At 46.7% G+C, this 19,107-nt stretch overlaps 1 protein-coding gene across 4 annotated transcripts in view; it reads left to right on the forward strand.

Moving 5' to 3' along the window:
* The first annotated feature begins 9,390 nt into the window (after positions 1 to 9,390).
* LGALS12 (galectin 12) overlaps positions 9,391 to 19,107 on the forward strand; it is a 28,386-nt gene continuing 18,669 nt past the window's right edge. Inside the window, exons 1-8 of one of the 4 annotated variants that reach the window (XM_077115925.1) lie at positions 9,400 to 10,112; positions 12,623 to 12,711; positions 12,907 to 13,120; positions 14,332 to 14,451; positions 15,016 to 15,054; positions 15,343 to 15,417; positions 15,604 to 15,630; positions 16,262 to 16,350. In XM_077115925.1, the coding sequence (XP_076972040.1) occupies positions 10,044 to 10,112; positions 12,623 to 12,711; positions 12,907 to 13,120; positions 14,332 to 14,451; positions 15,016 to 15,054; positions 15,343 to 15,417; positions 15,604 to 15,630; positions 16,262 to 16,350 (722 nt within the window). In that variant the 5' untranslated portion in view covers positions 9,400 to 10,043. Of the gene's footprint in view, positions 10,113 to 12,622; positions 12,712 to 12,906; positions 13,121 to 14,331; positions 14,452 to 15,015; positions 15,418 to 15,603; positions 15,631 to 16,261; positions 16,351 to 19,107 lie in introns of all 4 variants that reach the window. The other 3 variants (XM_077115924.1, XM_077115923.1, XM_077115926.1) reach the window with 3 other exon arrangements.

Raw genomic sequence — 19,107 nt, forward strand, 5'->3', positions numbered from 1 at the left:
CAGATTCCAAGGAGTCCATCTCCCCATCACCATTATTATCAGGCCATATATCCCCATCCCAAATTTCAGGATCCCATTCTTTCTTATCAAAATCCACTACTTTCACAGCAGATACCCTGCAAGGTTGAGATTTTAGCTTATGTAGTAAATCTGCTACTCGCTCAGTGAGCCTCTGTGTCTGGTTTTCAGAGATCTCAAGTCTGCAATCAGAAGAAAGAAGATTTTCTTTCAGGGCAAACATGGAAACGTTTACATCATTCTTACAGCGCTTAATTGTAAGTTTGAAGACTTCAGCTCATCCCTTTCCCTCATCGCTGTATCCAGCGTATCTAACAACAACCAGCAAACATCATTATACATCTGAATTCCACAAAACTCCATAAAGGTGTCAAAAACATTATCACCCAGAATCTTACCTCATATAAGCATACAATTAGCAGAATCTAATGGTAATATTTTGGGTATCTCTTTTGCCAACTCACCCCATGGACTTTCAATGCCATCTTGATTACTGAAAACAGAGTCATTAGTACCTCTGTGTCCAATCAGAGTAGAAAACCAATTGTAAAAACCCATTTTTAAGATTCTGTTTCTCAAGAACCACCTCACTCTTGGTACCATGCTGTATTAGTCAGGGTTCTCTAGAGAAACTGAACCAACAGGACATGTCTGTAAATATGAGATTTATAAGATGTCTCATGCAACCATGGGAATGGAGGAGTCCAAAATCTGCAGGGCAGGCTCTGAAGCTGGCAGCACCAATGAAGGGTCTGGACAAACTCCACAGGAGAGGCTCACTGGCTGAAGAAGCAGAAGAAAATTCTCTCTTTTCCCTTAAAAGCCTCCAACTGATTGGATTATCTCATTGTGGTAGACACACCTTAGTTGATCACATATGTAATCAGTCACAGAGGCAATCGATTGACTGGTGATGTAATACAGCAGCCCTCCAGTTTATCAACCAACCGCGAAATATCCTTGCAGCAATGGTCAGGCCAGTGCTTGCCTGACCAGACAACTGAGAATAATCTCTTGACCAAGTTGACACCAGAACCTGACCATCACAGCCTTCTCTTTTTTCCTCTTCTTTCTTTTTTTTGGGGGGGGGGGCATTGGGGGGGATAGGGTGCATGGTCCAAGCATCCAACCCGGGTCTCCCATATGGAATGGTGAGCATTCTACCACTGAACACCTGTGCACCCCATCACAGCCTTCTTGAACATTTTCTTTCTTTTTTTTTTTTTACATGGGCAGGCACTGGGAACCGAACCTGGGTCCTCTGGCATCGCAAGCAAGCATTCCTGCCTGCTGAGCCACCGTGGTCCGCCCTTCTTGAACATTTCAATGAACTTTTATAACATTCTTCATAAAGATCTAATCTTATATATATTACATTTTTCTTTGTACTCATTTGGAAGTTTATACTCTCCTCTTTTACTCATTACCCCTACAATTTTATTGCACATGCTTAAACTCTAAAAGTAATATCTTAATGCCCATCTGAAATAATACAAGGACCTTAGAACACTGTATTAGTTAGGGTTCTCTAGAGAAAAAGAATCAAAAGGGAACTCACAAATATAAAATTTATAAAAGTGTCTCACGTGTCCACGGGAACACAGAGTCCAAAATCCACAGGGCAGTCTGCGAAGCCGATGATTCCAATGGAGGGTCTGGATGAACTCCACAGGAGAGGCTCACCAGCCGAAACAGGAAAACCCTGTCTCTTCTGAATCCTCCTTAAAAGGCTTTCAGTGATTAGATTAAGCATCACTCATTGCAGAAGACATGCCCCTTTGGCTGATTACAAATGGAATCAGCTGTGGATGCAGCTGACATGATCATGATTTAATTCCATGAAATGTCCTCATCACAACAGACAAGCCAGCACTTGCCCAATCACCACTTGGCCAAGTTGACACGTGACCTGACCATGACAAACACCTTCACTCCAAACTTCACCTCTTATTCTATGTTAGTTCTGCCCTTTTATTCATCCAATATTCACTTCGTTATCATTATTATCATTACTATTTTATACAGACACTTACTTAGATTTATCTCTATGGTTGCCACTTCCTGTGCTCACCCTTCCTTCTTGAATCACACACCTTCCTTCTAAGGATGTCTTTTTCCCTCCTACAGTACAGTCTTGACCCTCATATGATGAAGGTCCACTGGTGATTAATTCCTGGCTTTTGTGGTGCCCAGAAGCATCACGTGGAGGGGCTGGGGTGGAGGAGGACCAAGATGTATGGGGCTGTCCAGGTAGCTGGGCTGGGCTGGGAGGGTGTCGGGGGAACTCCTGGTTCTGGCAGGGGTCAAAGGGGGGACCCAGCTGTCTCCCTAAGAGGGTCCTCGCTGGCATAGAGGGCTGGGGTAGAAGAACTTTGCTGCTCACTCTCTCTCTGGAGACCCATTTGCAGAGGCCCCAGCACTAGGTAGACCTGGACAGAGCTAGAGGAAGCCCAGGAACTGCCCTGCTGCTGGATGTCATGGTCCGTCCGGGATCTGTCATGGCTACTCCCTCTTCTCTGCCCAACTCCGTAGGATTTAGACCAGGAGGAGGGATGAGGAGGCAGTATCCCCATGGTGGACAGTAGTTCTCCCTCCCCTTCTGTTCCAGTCTGCTAGCTGCGGGAATGCAATATACCAGAAACAGAACGGCTTTTAAAAAGGGGAACTTAATAAGTTGCTAGTTTACAGTTCTAAGGCTGAGAAAGTGTCCCAATTAAAACAAGTCTATAGAAATGTCCAATCTAAGGCATCCAGGGAAAGATACTTTGGTTCAAGAAGGTTGGTGACATTGAGGGTTTCTCTCTCAGCTGGAAGAGCTCATGGCGACGTCTTCTAGCTTTCTCTTCCAGCTTCTCGTTTCATGAAGCTCCCTGGGAGGCATTTTCCTTCTTTACCTCCAAAAGTTGCTGGTTGGAGGACTCTCTGCTTCATGGTTCTGCGGCATTCTGAAGCTTTCTCCAAAATTCTTCTTCTTTTATAGGATTCCAGTAAACTAGTCAAGTCTCAGGTAGAAAGGGTGGAGACATGTCTCCACCTAATCAAGTTTAATAACCACACTTGATTGAGTCACATCTCTATGGAGATAATCTAATAACAGCTTCCAACATACAGTACTGAATAGGGATTAGAAGAAATGGCTGCCTTTATAAAATGGGATTAGGATTGAAACCTGGCTTTTCTAGGGTACATACATCATTTCAAACCAGCACACTTTCCATTGTAGAGAGAGTGCCTGGAAGAAGAAGCTTCTCCAGCTTCTAGGCCCTTCAGCATGAGTTGGGGGATGGATGGGGGATTTTGAATAGGTTATGAGATCAGAGCTTTACACTGATGAGTTGTGGTTTTTGTTTTTATTTTTTATACACTTTTTTTATGGAAAATTTCACACAGCCATAAAAGTAGAGAAAACAGAGTAGTACATCCCACTTAACTTTCTCCCAGTTTCTCCAATTATCAGTTCTTGGCCCATCTTGTTTTAGCTATATCCCCCTACCCACCCACATCCTCTACCCCAGGATTATTTTGAAATGCATGCCTGATGCCTATCATTTTGTCTGTAAATATATCAGTTCGTATCTTTAAAAGATGAGGAATCTTTTTAAAAGAAAGATGACCATGATACACTATCACATTTGAAAACATTTTAGTAGTTCCACAATGTCATCAAATAGCCAACTATGCCAAACTACGTAAATAGTTTGCATTTCCCTTATTGCTTATACTTGGGCTTTTTTGCAGTTTTTGTTTTGTTTTTCAATCCAAATAAAGTTCACAAAGGGCCAGACTCACTGGCTGCTTGTTGTGGTATGGCCCATAAACTAAGGATGTTGTTTACATTTTTAAATCATTAGAAAACATCAAAAGAAGAATATTTTATGATATATGAAAATTGTATTGAATTCAAATTTCAGTGTTCATAAATAAAATCGTATTGGGAGGTCGCTATACTGATTCATTGAATATTGTCTATGGCTCCGTTCACACTACACAATCAGAGTTGTGATAGAAGCTGGATGGCTTCAAGGCTAAAATATTTATATCTAGCCTCTTACAGAATAAGTATGCCAACCCCTGATTTCTAGACTTCCCCTCCACCTTTGTTTTTCTTTTGCAATTTTTAAAATTGAAATAGCTGGGTCATTTTTCCTATAAAGTTTCCTATTGGTCTGAATTTTGATGCTGTTGTTTAACATTGTTCCTTGTTTCCTGTATTCCCTAAAAATGGTCATTGAATCTAGAGGCTGGACCATTCTAGTTTGTTTGTTTTAAGCAAGAGAATTTCATTGGCATTAATGTGCTCTCACCCCAGGAGGCCATAAGTCTGCTTCCTCTCTTCATCTGATGTTAGTAATCATTGATGAGTGTTGGCAATGAAATGTGATTGGAAAGTTGTAGGATCTGCCAGAATATTAAGTTATAGGATCTGGTCGACGGCCCAGCAAGAGAAAAGAGAGTCAACAGATATGGTCAAGGGCAGTGGTTGGAAGAAATTGAGTTGAGATTCCTTCGTAACCCTGTAATCCATAGAGGGAAGAAATAATTTGATAAGATATAATCAAAGTAATGAGGAGTATTATTTAAACCTGGTGATGATTTGAGTGATGCATAATTTTCTGTGCTTTATATATTTCTGTCAAAACTACTCTTTTAAAGAAGATGATTACATCTTCTAAGAAAGATGATTACAAAGCAGCTTATGTTGTATTCATTGGCTTTCTTTTCTAAGCACATTTCTTCTCCCTGTAGTTAGACTGTGTGATGGCTAATTTCATGTATCAACTTGGCTAGGTTATGATGTTCAGAGGTTTGGTCTAGCACTTGCCTACTTGTTACTATGAGGGTATTTTTGTACATACGACTTGTACCTATTACCAATAGGCTGCATCTACAGTCAGTTGGTTGCATCTACAATGAACAAAGGAGCTTTCCCTAAGCAATGTGAGGAATCTTCTTATCCAATCAGTTAGAGGTCTTAAAAGCCAGAGCTGAGGACTTCAGGAATAATTTCTGCCTCAACTTCAGTGTGGGCTCTCTCTCTCTCTTTCTCTCTCTCTCTCTCTCTCTGGTAGTTCTGTTTCTCTGAAGAACCCTAGTACAGACTTTAAGATCCTTGAAGACAGGATTCATCCCCCGCCATTCCCTTTAGTCATCACAACATTCACTTGTAAAAAAAAATACCTGCAGGTACTAAAACTCACTAATCAGGCTGAGTAGTGTACCAAATAAATCAAAACTGTTTTCCCAAAAACTTACTAACATGCTTTCTGGCAACAGCACCTTCATGCCCTCATCAAATATTGACTGAACATCCCTGAGTCTAGGTTCTGTCCAAAATGATTCCTACACTCCCCTTTGCCTCTACCAAAATGGTCTTCTAGTATTTCCCCCTAATTGTCCCAAGCTCTGTTCCAGGATGATGGGAAACTGACCCCCAGGAGAAGAAGGCTCCACAAGGGAGTTTCCAGTGACCTAGAAGGGAATCAGATAAAAGAGAGAGGCAGATTTGTAGGCCCAAAGTAGTTTAGTTTATGCATTAGCCCCTCCCTACAGCCAAAAAGTTACACACATTTAGGGGAACAGGGATTGTGAAAGAGGCTCGTGGATCAGAGAATGGGGTGGGGTGAGGAGTGGGGCTGCCTCAAGATCCCTAATCATGGGATGTATTTCCCAGGGTATTAATTAGTAGTTGGTGCAAAAAGGTAAAATTCACTCTAGTTATAATCTGTGACCAATGGCAAGGGTGTGTCGCTAGTTTGTGCTTCGGACCGCAATTTAATACCTGCTGGAATTATGGGCAGGAACCATAAACTTCATGATTTGTTTCATTGATTCATTCCATAAATATATGTTGAGCATTTACTCTTCATCAGAGACATTATTCAGAAATGTGGGTTTCTCTATAAGTTTCTCTCAGAACTTATAGTTGGGGAGTAGGAGGAATTTTTGAATAAATAAATCTTCAAATGCATAATGACAAGTTACGGTGAGTTCTCTGAGGGGAAACTGCAGGGTATAGGGAGCTGGGGTGGAGTGGGGTAGAGTGGGGGTTGCCATGTGTTGCAGGTTGCATCATGTCCCCTAAAAATGTATGCCCAAATCCTAATCCCGATACCTGCAGACATGACCTTATTTGGAAATGGGGTCTTTGCAGATGGCATTACATTAAGATGTATACTGGATTAGGGTGGGTCAATCTAATGACCAGTGTCCTTTTAGGAGCGGGAAATACAGATACAGACCTGTAGGGAGAATGCCATGTGGCAACCGAGGCAGAGATTGGACTGATGCGTCTCCAAGCCATGTGAAATCAGGGGGGACAGTCAGAAACCACCGGAAGCCAAGAGAGATGCATTGGACGGATTTCCTCCCAGAGCCTGCAGAAAGAACCTACCTGCTAACATCTAGATTTCAGACCTCCAGAGATGTGAAAGAATAAGTTTATGTTGCTTTAAGTCACACAGCAGTTGGGAATGTGTTCCAGTCACCCTAAGAAAGTAAGATTCCAGGTCTCATTGCTATTGGTGCAGAAGTAGGTAGCTGCCCTCCTACCAGTATCAGGGTCAAACCAGGCCAGTGGGGCCCCTAGAGTTTTCAGCCCATTCCTGGACCTCTTTCATAAGTTCCCCCTTCCTCTGGCTCAGGGACAGAGATTTGCCGTCCTCACCCCCAGACAGACCCACAGGCACTTGTCCCCTGGACAAGCCCTTCAGATATATTAAGCCCAGGCAGGTCCCTCCTAGCTGTCAGCCACGTGGATCACCCAAAAAGAGAAAAGAAATGCAATTTCCTTCTGCTGCCTCCCCACTGGGGGCCCCTACCAGCCCCCTCTCCCCCACTGTCGTAACAGCCTCAGGGTTTCAGAGAGAGAACAGTTGTAGCTAGCCTTCCCTCCTCAGCTGACAAATTAAGGAACTCAGGCTGGGGGCAGGGGACACTGTTTGCTGCGGGCTACAGGATCAGTGCCACTGGGGCTGGGACAGGACCTGACTCTGTTTCCGGGTGCAGAGTCCCTGTCCAGCTGGCCTCTCCACCTTTGATTTCTCTTCCCACTGTGCGTATAGATGGCTCTTTCTGAACATATTTCCCCACACAATCATCTCACTGCGCCTATTGTGAAAGTCTGCACAAATCCCCTTGGCTCATTGCCCAAAGCTCTTCCATGTCTGACCTAAGTCGGTGCTTCTCAAACCTTAAAGTGCTTCCAAACAGCCTGGAGAGCCCTGTTAAAACGCAGATTCCTTGCCTAGAGTGTATAATGATAGTGACCAAATGTACAAATTTAAAAAGTGTTTTTGCATGAGGAAGAACAATCTATGTCATTACTGCAGGGTGCTGAAAGTAGAGGGTAATTAATATTTTAAAATTTTACCTTATGTATGAGACTAAAGCAAAAAATGTTTATTTGGTACAAAATTTGTATTTTGACTCGTGCATTTCCTAATATAACTTATGTAGACAGCTTAATTGAACACCATAAATACAAGGAACCTTGAGTAGGACATGAGATTTTGTTGGTTTGTCCAGAGTGATGCCCTGATAAATCCCAGAGTGATTTGAACAGTGAATAAAAAAGTATTTGCAAAATCCCTTTTGGGGAACGGTGAGAAAGGGGGAAAATTGAACTTCCCCAAGTTGAATTCTTGATATTCTCACAAGCAGTGCGGACAATCAAAGCTATAGGCTGATCCCCCAATCTTGGGATTTGTTCATATGAAACTTAACCCTACAAAGGATAGGTCAAGCCTACTTAAAATTAGGCCTAAGAGTCACCCCCATGAGAGCCTCTTTTTTTGCTCAGATGTGGCCTCTCTCTCCAGACAACACAACAAGCAAACTCACCACCCTCCCCCTGTCTACGTGGGACATGATTCCCAGGGGTGTGGACCTTCCTGGCAACGTGGCACAGAAATCCTGGAATGAGCTGAGACTTAGCATCAAGGGATTGAGAAAACCCCTAGAATGAGCTGAGACTCGGCATCAGGGGATTGAGAAAACCTTCTTGACCAAAAGGGGAAAGAGTGAAATGAGACAAAATAAGTGTCAATGGCTGAGAGATTCCAAACAGAGTCGAGAGGTTATCCTGGAGGTTATTCTTACATATTAAATAGATATCACCCTGTTAGTCAAGATGTAGTGGAGAGGCTGAAGGGAACTGCCTGAAAATGTAGAGTGTGTTCCAGTAGCCATGTTTCTTAATGATGATTGTATAATGATATAGCTTTCACAATGTGACTGTGTGATTGTGAAAATCTTGTGTCTGATGCTCCTTTTATCTACCTTATCAACAGATGATTAAAATAAATGGAATAAAGATGAATAATAGGGGTAACAAATGTTAAAATAAATTTAGAGTGAAATGCTGGTGATCGCTGAAGGGGAGGGGTGGGGTGTGGTATGTATGAACTTTTTTCTGTTTTATTATTATTTTTTTTCTTAATAGATGCGAATGTTCCAAAAAATGATCATGATGATGAATGCAACTATGTGATGATATTGTAAATTACTGATTATATGTATAGAACGGAATGATCAAAAATGACAAATGTTTGCGTTTGTTTGGTGTTTTTTTTGGTATTTAAAAAAATTTAAAAATTAATAAAATAATATATACTTGGGGGAAAAAATGCAGATTCCTGGTTCTTGCTCCTAGAGATTTCACTTTAGTAGGTGTGGAGCAGCCCGAGAACATGCATTTCTGAAGAGCTTACGGATGGGGAGACGCCTTCATCCTCTCTCCCCGCTGTCGAAGCAGTGCTTGCCCGCCCCCCTCAGCACCCAAGACCCTGAGCTTACTTATGCCCCAGCTCCCCCTGCCAGGAGCTCCCTGCTGCTAAGCCTGTCACTACAATCAGGTCCTAGGGCCTCTCAACTCCGGGAAAAGTTGAGAGGCTGCCCTACCTCTTTTTTTTTTTTTGCATAGGCAGGCACCGGGAATCCAACCCAGGTCTCCGGCGTGGCAGGCTTTTTTTTATTCAAAAAAAAAAAATTTTTTTTTTGTACGCTGTGCAATGGTGGGTGGGGGGGGTCACATTTCATTCTTTTCCATGTAAATATCCCATTATTGCAGCACAATTGTTGAAACTTTTTTTCTTTTTTTAAGTACACGGGCGGGAATCGAATTCCCTGCCTGGCAAGCCGAGAATTCTACCCGTGCACCGCACACCCCGCTTTTTAAAGGGGACTCCTTATTGGAAATTGAACCAGAACTGGACAGACTAGTCCTAAGGCTCACGGGGAAGCTTAAAAACAACACAGATCTCTGCTCTCTGGGCCCCACCCCCTACTTCTCAACGTGCAGGTGAAGAAACCCAGCCAGGAGAGGGGAGTGACTGGTCCAAGGACACGTGGCATGTGAGAGCAGAGCCTGGGCGAGCAGCCGGGTCTCCTTCAGCAAAGCCGTGCTCTTCGGGACCCAAGGGGACCCTCCTTCCCGTCCCACCCCACGCCCTCCCCTTCTCGCCTTTCCCTCTCCCACTTTCTTGTGACCGCAGCTGCGCCCTGGCTTTTCCAGCTGGTGTTGATATGAAGCCTTGGGGGACCATAAAACTTGGAAAAGGGAGAAGAGTGGGGGAAAGGGCCAGGAAAATGAGGGAAGGAGAACTTTGGCAGGCAGAGTCGGGGAGGGGAGGAGACACCGGGAAGCCGCCAATGCCCGGCCTGGGAAGCTGGGGGCGGAGCTGCCCATGGCACCGCAGACCCACCGAGGGCTTGCGCTCCGCAGCCACGGAAATCACAAACCAGCCCTTGCCCTAAAGGAATCAGCCACGGACCCCCTCCGCGAAGGCGAGGCGCTCCACATCGGGAGGGTTAGTTAGACACCGGTGCAGTGGGTGGGGCTGGGACTAGCTCGGGGCCAGGAGTGACCGCCGCTCTCCCAGCTCTGCCCGCCCCGGCCTGCTCCAAGGAGCATTAGGACCTGCAGGGAGCAGGTGAGGCGAACAGCTGGGAGAGCTGCCCTAGACGTTTGAGGATCTGAGCTCCTGGAATCAGAACTGGCAGCCTGAGCTGTACTCCCCCCATCCCTCATGTTACCCCGAGAAAAACTGGACCCACTTCCTGACAGCTTCATCCTGCAGCCACCCGTCTTCTACCCGGTAAGCAGCCTGGTCTGGGACTTGCTGGGTCTCGGGGTGCTTCCCTTTCACCTGGGCGGGGATTCCCGGGTGGTGGGCGGGACAGAACCTGTCCTGGGCCCTGCTTCCCCTCTCACCTGTCCTGAGCTCTAAAAGGCCCTCCTGAGCTCAGTACCTGGGTGTTAAAGCCAGCTGGACCCCCAGGGGTCCTTGCATTTTAAAAGTGGCAGAACCTGACCTATGGCTAGGAGAAAGCTGGGGAGGGTGAGTTGGGAAGTATCATTGGGGGTTGCTGATAAACTGGAAGGGGCCGTCTCCTCTAGTCTTGAAGGGAAATTAGATTGGAGCCTCCAACTCAGGGCTGCAAGGGGAAGTGGGGAGGTGTCTCTTTACTTTCTCCCTCTTGCTCAGTGCCTGGCAGATTTGGCAGATTCTCCAAAGCCAGGCCATGCTTATGAGAAAGCTGAACGTCCAGTAGACAACCCCCTTGTGGCTGGATTAATGAGCACTAATTATCTCTTACCCTTGACTCATCCTCTCCTCCCAGGACAGCTGCATCTGCTCAGTTAATTTTTAATCCATATGTTTTACTCGTCTGTTGATAAGGTAGATAAAAGGAGCATCAGACACAAGGTTTTCACAATCACACAGTCACATCGTGGAAGCTATATCATTATACAATCATCATCAAGAAACATGGCTACTGGAACACAGCACTACACTTTCAGGCACTTCCCTCCAGCCTCTCTAATACACCTTAAACTAAAAAGAGGATCTCTATATAATGTGTAAGAATAACCTCCAGGATAACTTTTCGACTCTGTTTGAAATCTCTCAGCCACTGACACTTTCTTTTGTCTCATTTCTCTCTTCCCCTTTTTGGTCGAGAAGGTTTTCTCAATCTCTTAGTGCTGATTCCTAGTTCATTCTAGGATTTCTGTCCCACGTTGCCAGGGAGGTTTACACCTGTGGGAATCATGTCCCACGTAGACAGGGGAAGGGCAGTGAGTTTGCTTGCCCTGTTGGCTGAGAGACAGAGAGGCCACATCTGAGGAACAAAAGAAGTTTTCTGGGGGTGACTCTTACGCCTAATTTTAAGTAGGCTTAGCCTGTCCTTTGCGGGGATAAGTTTCATATGAACAAACCCCAAGACTGAGGGCTCGCCGTATTGATTTGGTTGTCCCCACTGCTTGTGAGAACATCAGGAATTCTCCACATGGGGAAGTTGAATTTTCCCCCTTTCTCGCCATTCCTCCAAGGGGACTTTGCAAATACTTCTTTATTCACTGTTCAAATCACTTTGGGATTTATCAGGGCATCACACTGAACAAACCTACAAAAATGTATTCAAGGTTCCATGTACTTATGGTGTTCAATTAACCTGTCCATATAAGTTGTATTAGGAAAGGCACTAGTCAAAATAGAAGTTTGGTACCAAATAAACATTTTTTGCTTTAGTCTCACACAGAAGTTGAAGTTTTAAAATATGAATGACCATCCTGCTCAGTTAATGACAGTTCCAGCCTGGAGCCTGGGAAGCGGATGCAGCAGACTTGCTGAACCCGGCTAAGTCGTGGGTGCTCTGGCAGGCTGGGGTATTGGGGACTCCTGCACCTGGCCAGGTGCCTGAGTCAGGGAGTGAGGCAGGCTGAGAGCTTGCTGCAGGAGGGTAGCGCTGGGAGTTCCTGCTCTTTCAAGGTGCTTTAACTTCTGAAGGCTACATGTGAAGGCCGATCAGGTGATAATGCCTGATGTCCACCTGCTACCTGGGTCACATTTATTGAGCAAATATTGAATCAGAGCCTACGCTGTGCCAGGCCAGATGCTGAGCTTACAGAAGGGAAAAGACCGAGCTTCAGCCTTGGGAACTTAGGGCCTCCCAGGGTAAACAGTCAGCCCAACACCTCCCTCGAAGCCAGTGGAGAAGGCTTCAGAGACGATGTCAGGAGTCTTAAAAGACAAGTAGGGCATCACAGGGTGGCGGGAGGCAGACAAAACAGTGCCCAAGAGAGTGAGGAGTTGTAAAAGTGTGCGGTATCTTTCCCCAGCAACTCTGTGGGGAAAAGTGAGCTTGGGAAGCGAGGCTGGCACACCCCCCTATCTACCTCCCCCTATGCACGTATCAGCTGTCAGTTCCCAGGCTTCAGCCATTAAACAGTCCTCAGGTAGCCTGGGTACCGGCTTCCGGGGGTCCAGCGAATCACTTGTTGGACAGTGAACAGCACTGGGGCAGGGTGGGAGGTAGCAGCCTCTGGCGCCCTTTGAGCCAGGAGAGAGGGGGCTGGCTGCTGCTTCCAGGGGACAGTGTGACCAGGGGTGTCTTCCCCACTGAAATGTGACTTTGACATGCAACCGTCCAGGGAAGCAGGTGGTAGAGAACATTTCTGATCAATTCAGTTTGTCCCCTTTTTCTGTTTCAGGAGGGAAAGTCGAGTATTTTTGTTCTTCTTTGCCCCCACCCCCACCCCCAACATAGGGGTCCCTGGGGTCCTTTCTCCAACCCCGCCTGGATGGTATTTCTCCTTGTTCAGGTGATTCCTTATGTCACGACAATTTTTGGCGGCCTGCGAGCAGGCAAGATGGTCATGCTGGAGGGAGTGGTCCCGACAGATGCACGGAGGTAAGAGAGAGGTGCAGGTAAGGAGCGCTCGCAGGTTAGGAGCGCTCACAGATAAGGAGCGCTCACAGGTAATGGTGATGCAGGAGCTCAGCCCTAGAGGTTTCAAGCAGGTGGGGTGGGGGGTTCCTCCCTGCCTTCAGGGTCCCTGGGGGTCTCTGCCTTCAGCTGCATGTTGAGTACCTGGCCTTCCCCCAGGTTCCAGGTAGACTTCCAGTGTGGCTGCAGCCTGCAGCCCCAGCCGGACATCGCCATCCATTTCAACCCTCGCTTCCACACCACCAAGCCCCATGCCATCTGCAACACCCTGCAGAGCGGGCACTGGATGGCAGAGGCCCGCTGGCCCGGCCTGCCTCTGCAGAGGGGCACCGGCTTCCTCATCCTCTTTCTCTTTGGGGATGAGGAGGTGAAGGTGAGTAGAAGGCTCTAGAACTTGTGCCCTTCTGAGCCTCCTTTTGGCCAAACTCCCCATGCCACTTAGCACCGGAGGCAGAGGCGGTACCGAGAGAACCCAGATGGGGCCAGGCGTGGTTCCAGCTGCCTCCAGCCCACTTGTCCCGGTGTCCATGGCAGCAAGAAGCCTCTGCAGCACCCAGGTCTGGAGAAAGCACCATTGCCCTAAAACTGGCAAACACCTAGATGGTGTCCCCAGGTGCCAAGCGCTGCTCTGAGCTCTTTCAGTAGATCAACTCGTTTGATCTGTGCAATAACCCTGTCTTAGTCCGCCTGGGCTCTATGGGTTGGCTTGAACCACAGAAGCTTGCGGACATGTGATTCTGGAGGCTAAAAGGCCAATGCCAAGAGTCCGTAGATTTCTCCCAGAGGCCATGGCTTTCTCCCAGAGCCCATGGCTTTCTCTCTCTCTGTGTCTCCTCTGGTTTCTGCTGCCTTCGGTCTTCTGCTGAGTGACTGTGTCCAAATTTTCTCTACTGTAAAGGACTTTCAGTCCCATGGGCTATGTCCTCCCTGATTCAACTTGGCCACATCTTTAAAAAGATCTCCAAAGATCCTTTTCACAAATGTGTCCACACCTGACCTCATAACAGCTTCAAAGGTCTTAGTTTCAAATGGGTTCATGCCCACAGGACCGGGATCTGGACCCAAGTGCATCTCTAGAGGGGAAACAATTCAAATCCCAATAAACCCCACAAGGGGATGACCCCCAACTTACAACTAATGGGGCGAAGGGAACAGGGAGAGAGAACTTAACCTTAAAGCTTCTCCTATAGAGACGGCAGCTGGTGGGAGAGAGCTAGCAGTGGGAAGACCTTGGAGCAGGTGGGGGGTGGAGGTTTGTGGGATATAGGATGATCACAGAACCTCCCGAGCCTCAGTTTCCCCATGAGGAAGTAGGGCTACTGCTGCGGGCAGGTCTGCTAAGAAAGTGAAACAAGGGCCTATTTCACTCCAAAGCTAGCTTTGCCTTCTGCCCATCCTGCAATCTTGGGGAGGTTACTAAGCTCCCCAAGCCTCGGCCATCTCATCCGTGAAATGTCCCTACCTCATCGAGTTGTGACGTTAAATGAGAAAAATCCAGGTGAAAATGCTTCTCCATGTGTGGCACATTCTCATGCGCTCCCTGGACCTCAGCTGCTGTTGAGTAGCCTCCGTCTGTGTCTCCAGGTCAGCGTGAATGGACAGCACTTTCTCTGCTACCCCTATCGGCTCCCGCTGTCCCGTGTGGACACCCTGGGAGTATTCGGTGACATCTTTGTGAAGGCCATTGGGTTCCTGAACATCAACGTAAGTGTGTCTGGGGCCGAGGCCAGTTGGCTGCAGCCTCCGACTTCCTCTGACACCTGGACAAGCTTGGGGACCCCCTCCCTGCCCCAGACCAGAGACACAGGAGGGCTGGCACATCAGCTAGAGCCAGGGGGAGGGGACCCTCTTAGCGCGCTGGATATAGGGGGTGGGGAAGGGAAGATGACCCCAGAAAGGAGGTCCAGGGGTCTTGCACAGAACCCAGATGGAGTCTGGTTCACACCATAGAATAAGGGCTCACACTGCAGAGCAATGCTTCCCAAAGAGATAGCAGCTGGTGATGTCCTTCTCCCCTTGGCAGCTGATTGCAAATGCAGATTTCTGGGACCCACCACCAGAGATCCTGAATTTTTAGGTCCGAGATGGGGCCTGGGAATCTGTATGAAAATGCCAGGCTTGGGAACCCAGTGATGCGCTCTGGAGACCAAAACCTGGTTTCTGCTCACCTCCCTGGCACAGGCAGGAGAGGTGGGAGCCAAATAAATGACATCTCAGACTTTGCAGATTGGTCCTGACTGTTACTTGTCGCTGTCTCTTTCCAAACAGCCATTTGAGGAGGGCGAAAGAGAGTATCCGGTGGGATATGTGAGTCTCCTGGGAGCAGGGTTGGACATTGCAGTCCCCTCTCCCCACCCCAGCATGACCTGCCTTCGGTGGTCTGCCACTTGCTTTGGACAAAATTCTTGCATGTTGCTTTTGCATTGGGGATGCCTGGGTCAGCTTCGGTGCTGGAAAGCCTGTCTTTGCTTCTCCCACCTGGTGTCCAGGACCACGTGGGAAGATGGATGGGCTGGGTTGGCTGCTGGGGGTGGGCAGGGTTCCCCCTCTTGGGGGGGTCCATATGTCAGTTGGAGCTTTCACTTCTCGGAGCAGCCCTGTGTGGTGGCAGGCTCGGCTCCTGAGAACAGAGGGAGCTGCAACGCCCTTGAACTTACCTGCGGCCACACGGTGAGGGACTGACAGGCCCTGCCATCCCCTCTCTCCCACGAGTCCACTAACTGCCTCTGAATTCAAGAGGACCCCACTGGGAGAGACCAACCCCAGACACCCCCAATTTATAATAATAATTAGAGGAGCCCTTTCATTACACAAATGCTACATGTCCTCAGTTCCCCCTCTTTCTCTCCTTGACAGCCTTTCCTGCTGAAATGCCCCAGGCTGGTGAGTGGACCTTCTCCTCTTTTCTCCTGGAAGCCTGGGCCCTTATCTGCTCCCTCAGGGGTGGGTGGGCAGCTGGGAAATACCCCACCCTCACCCCATGCTGGGACATGCCCTCAGCCTCAGTTTCCCCTTCCCTTACTGAAAACCACACGCTATGGGGGGGCCAGGCAGCTCCAGACTGAAGCCCCAAATTTCCTTTTGCCTTTTCTTCATTCATTCATTCATTCATTCCATGAACAAGTTATTTGCTGACCCTCCGTGCCAGGCCCAGTGCCAGGCTTTAGGGCTGAGGGACAAGCCAGCTGCAGTGCCTACAGGAGCTCACAGGCTGGGGGTGGTGGTGGGGAAGTCAGACCCCTGAATGGCCATGACAGTTCGGGGTACAGCAGTGGGAGACAGAGGGGACACCACACTCAGCCCGGGGGAGGCAGGGATGGCTTTTGGTGGGTGCAGGGCACAGGGATGGGTGTTCCTTAAATGATCAGGGCTCAGACCCTTCCTGGCTGCAGGCCTAGGGACAGAGACTTACTGAGGGCAGCCCAGGAAGCTGTCACTGGGGAGTGGGGGGTGAGGTGGCCCCTCCTTGAACTCCCGTGAGCGGGCTCCTCAGTTATCTCCTATGTCCCTCCAGGAGGTACCCTGCTCGCGTGCTCTCCTCCGGGGTCTCTGGCCTGGGCAGGTCATTATAGTGCGGGGGCTGCTCTTACCAGAGCCCAAGGAGTAAGTATCCACAAGGAGGGGAGGGAGCAGCCTCTCTGGGCAGGCACGTGCCTTACCAAGGTCACCTGGTTTAATCTCTGAGCACCACCATTTCACCCCCATCTGACAGCTGAGAATGCTTAGGAGCAGAGAAGGTCGCAGGGCTCCTGACTGGGGCTGGGGGAGCTCAGGCTGCCTGCTGGCCTCTTTTGGGGAGCCCGGCTTCCAGAAGGATCTTTCTCTCTGCTCCGTTTGCTCACGCCAGCTGGTCTCTGGTGGCAGGTCTCAGCTGGGGCCCCAGGAAAAACCCTTCACAGGCAGGGGACAGGCGCAGTCTGCAGATGTAGCCTCCCACAGTGACACAGTGCATGGTTTAGGAAATGGGGGCTGCCCCAGGGAGGAGGGGAAGTGTTTGGACCCCAGAGCTGGGAAGGCCAGAATGACCAGGCATACACTGCCTGCAGGGGGCGCTTCGTCTCTGTCTGCCAAACCTGTGGGCTCAAACGCAGCCTCCCAAAGAGAGAAGGGCTGGGTGGTTTTGATGCTTTAGCATTTTTCTACCCAAACCAGCGTTATAAAGCAGTTCTACCGTATGGTACACCCTCCCTAGCTGCAAATTGCATTTTAAGCTTTTTTTTTTTAAATTTTACTCTCCCAATTTTATCCACTGTTAATATAAGCATGCTTCAGGGTTAACTTTTTTTTCTATTTTCTTGATCTGTTTTGATATAAGGTTGTCTTTTTTTTTTTTTTTTTTTAGTTTTTTAAAAACAAACGTACTCCCTTTTCCTTGTCCCCCGCCTTACTGCCCCAGTTACATCTAATATGCTTTCTGTCTTTGTGGATTTACTATTTCTAGCCCTTTCTTCTAAGCAGCATCAGGCAATTATTCTTGTACGTCTTGCTTTATGTCACCAAGCATAATGTTTTCAAGATACTTTCCATGTTGCAGTATGCCTCATAACTTCAGTATTTCTTATATCGGATACAAAATTTTTGTTTATCCATCAATTTGCTGATGGAGTTGGTTTCTTTCCAGCTTTCAGCTATTGTGAATAATGCCACTGTAAACACTGGTGTAAAAGGGTCTGTCTGAGACCCTGTTTTCACTCTTTGGGGGTATATAACTAGCAGTGGGATTGCAGGGTCAAATGGTCACTCTGTATTTATCCTTTTGAGGAACCACCACTTTGCTTTCCACAGTGGCTGCACCGTTTGACATTCCCACCAGAAATGCACTAGAGCTCCAATTTCTACAATACATATTATTTTCTGTCTGTTTGTTTGTTTCAGATAATAGCCATTCTTGGGGATGTGAAGTGGTATCTCATTGTGGTTTTTACTTGCATTTCCCTAATGGCTAATGATACTCAGCATCTTTTCATGTGTTTATTGGCCACTTGTTTGTCTTCTTTGGAGAAATGTCGATTCGGGTCCTTTGCCCATTTTTAATTGGATTGTTTGCTTTGTTGTTGAGTTGTGGGAGTTCTTTACATAGTCTGGACATTAAATCCTTCTTTGATAGATGATGAAATTATTTTCTGCCACTTTGTCCATGGTTATAATATCCTTTGCACAAAAAGTTTATAATTTTGATAAAATCAAATTTATTTATTGTTTCTTTTGTTGATTGTGTTTTGGTGTCTCATCTAAGAATCCATTTCCAACTCAGGTCATGAAGATTTGACCCTACATTAACTCCTAAATGTTTTATAGTTTTTGCTCTTATATTTCGGTTCTTAATCTATTTCGAGGTAGGACTCTACCTTCATTCTTCTGTATGTGAATATCCAGTTTCCCCTATACCTTTTGTTGAAGAGAATTTTCTATCCCCACTGCATGTACTTAGCATCCTTGTCAAAAATCAGTTGGCCATGAATACGCGGGTTTATTTTTAGGCTTTCAGTTCTGTTCCACTGATTGATTTATCTGTCTCTGGGCCACCAGCACATTGTTTTGGTTACTGACACTTTCTAATCCACTTTGAAATAGGGAAGTGTGAGTCTTCCAACACTTTCTTCTTTTTCAAGATTATTTTGGCTATTCCTGGTCACTTGCAGTACCTTATAAGTTTGAGAATTGGTTTTACCAAGCCAAATGCTGCCGGAATTTTAATAGTGATTGTACTGAATTTGTATATGTCCTTGTTAGCAGTATAGTTAATATTGACATATTAGCAATGTTAACTCTTCCCATCAATGATCATGGGATATCTTGCCGTTTATTTAGGTTTCCTTTAATTTCTTTCAGCAATATTTTATAGTTTTCAATATACAAGTCTTTTGTTTCCTTAGTTTTATTCCTAGGTATTTTATTCTTTTAGATACTGTTGTAAATGGAATTGCTTCTTAATTTTCTCTTCGGATTGTTCATTGCTAGTGTATAAAAACACAGTTTTTGTGTGTGTGTATGTGTCGATTTTGTACCCTGCCACTTTGCTCGATTCATTTTCTAGTTTTATGAGCATTTTATCAAGCAAGAGTGCTGAATTTTGTGGAATGCCTTTTCTACATCAATTGAGATCGCGTGTTTTTTCCCCTTCTACTTAGGTACTGTATTCCTCTGACTTTTTACATTGAACCATCCTTGCTTTTGTATCAGAGTAATGCTGGTTTCATAGAATGATGCAGGGAGTCTTGAATTATTTGGAAGAGTTTGAGAAGGATTGGTGTTAATTCTTCTTGAGTTGTTTGAATTCACCAGTGAAGCCACCTGGCCCTTGATTTTTCTTTGGTGGAAGGATTTTGATTGTTGTTTCAATATCTGTACTTGTTATAG

This window comes from Tamandua tetradactyla, chromosome 9, assembly GCF_023851605.1.
Source record: "Tamandua tetradactyla isolate mTamTet1 chromosome 9, mTamTet1.pri, whole genome shotgun sequence".
In the NCBI taxonomy this organism is placed as follows: Eukaryota; Metazoa; Chordata; class Mammalia; order Pilosa; family Myrmecophagidae; genus Tamandua; species Tamandua tetradactyla.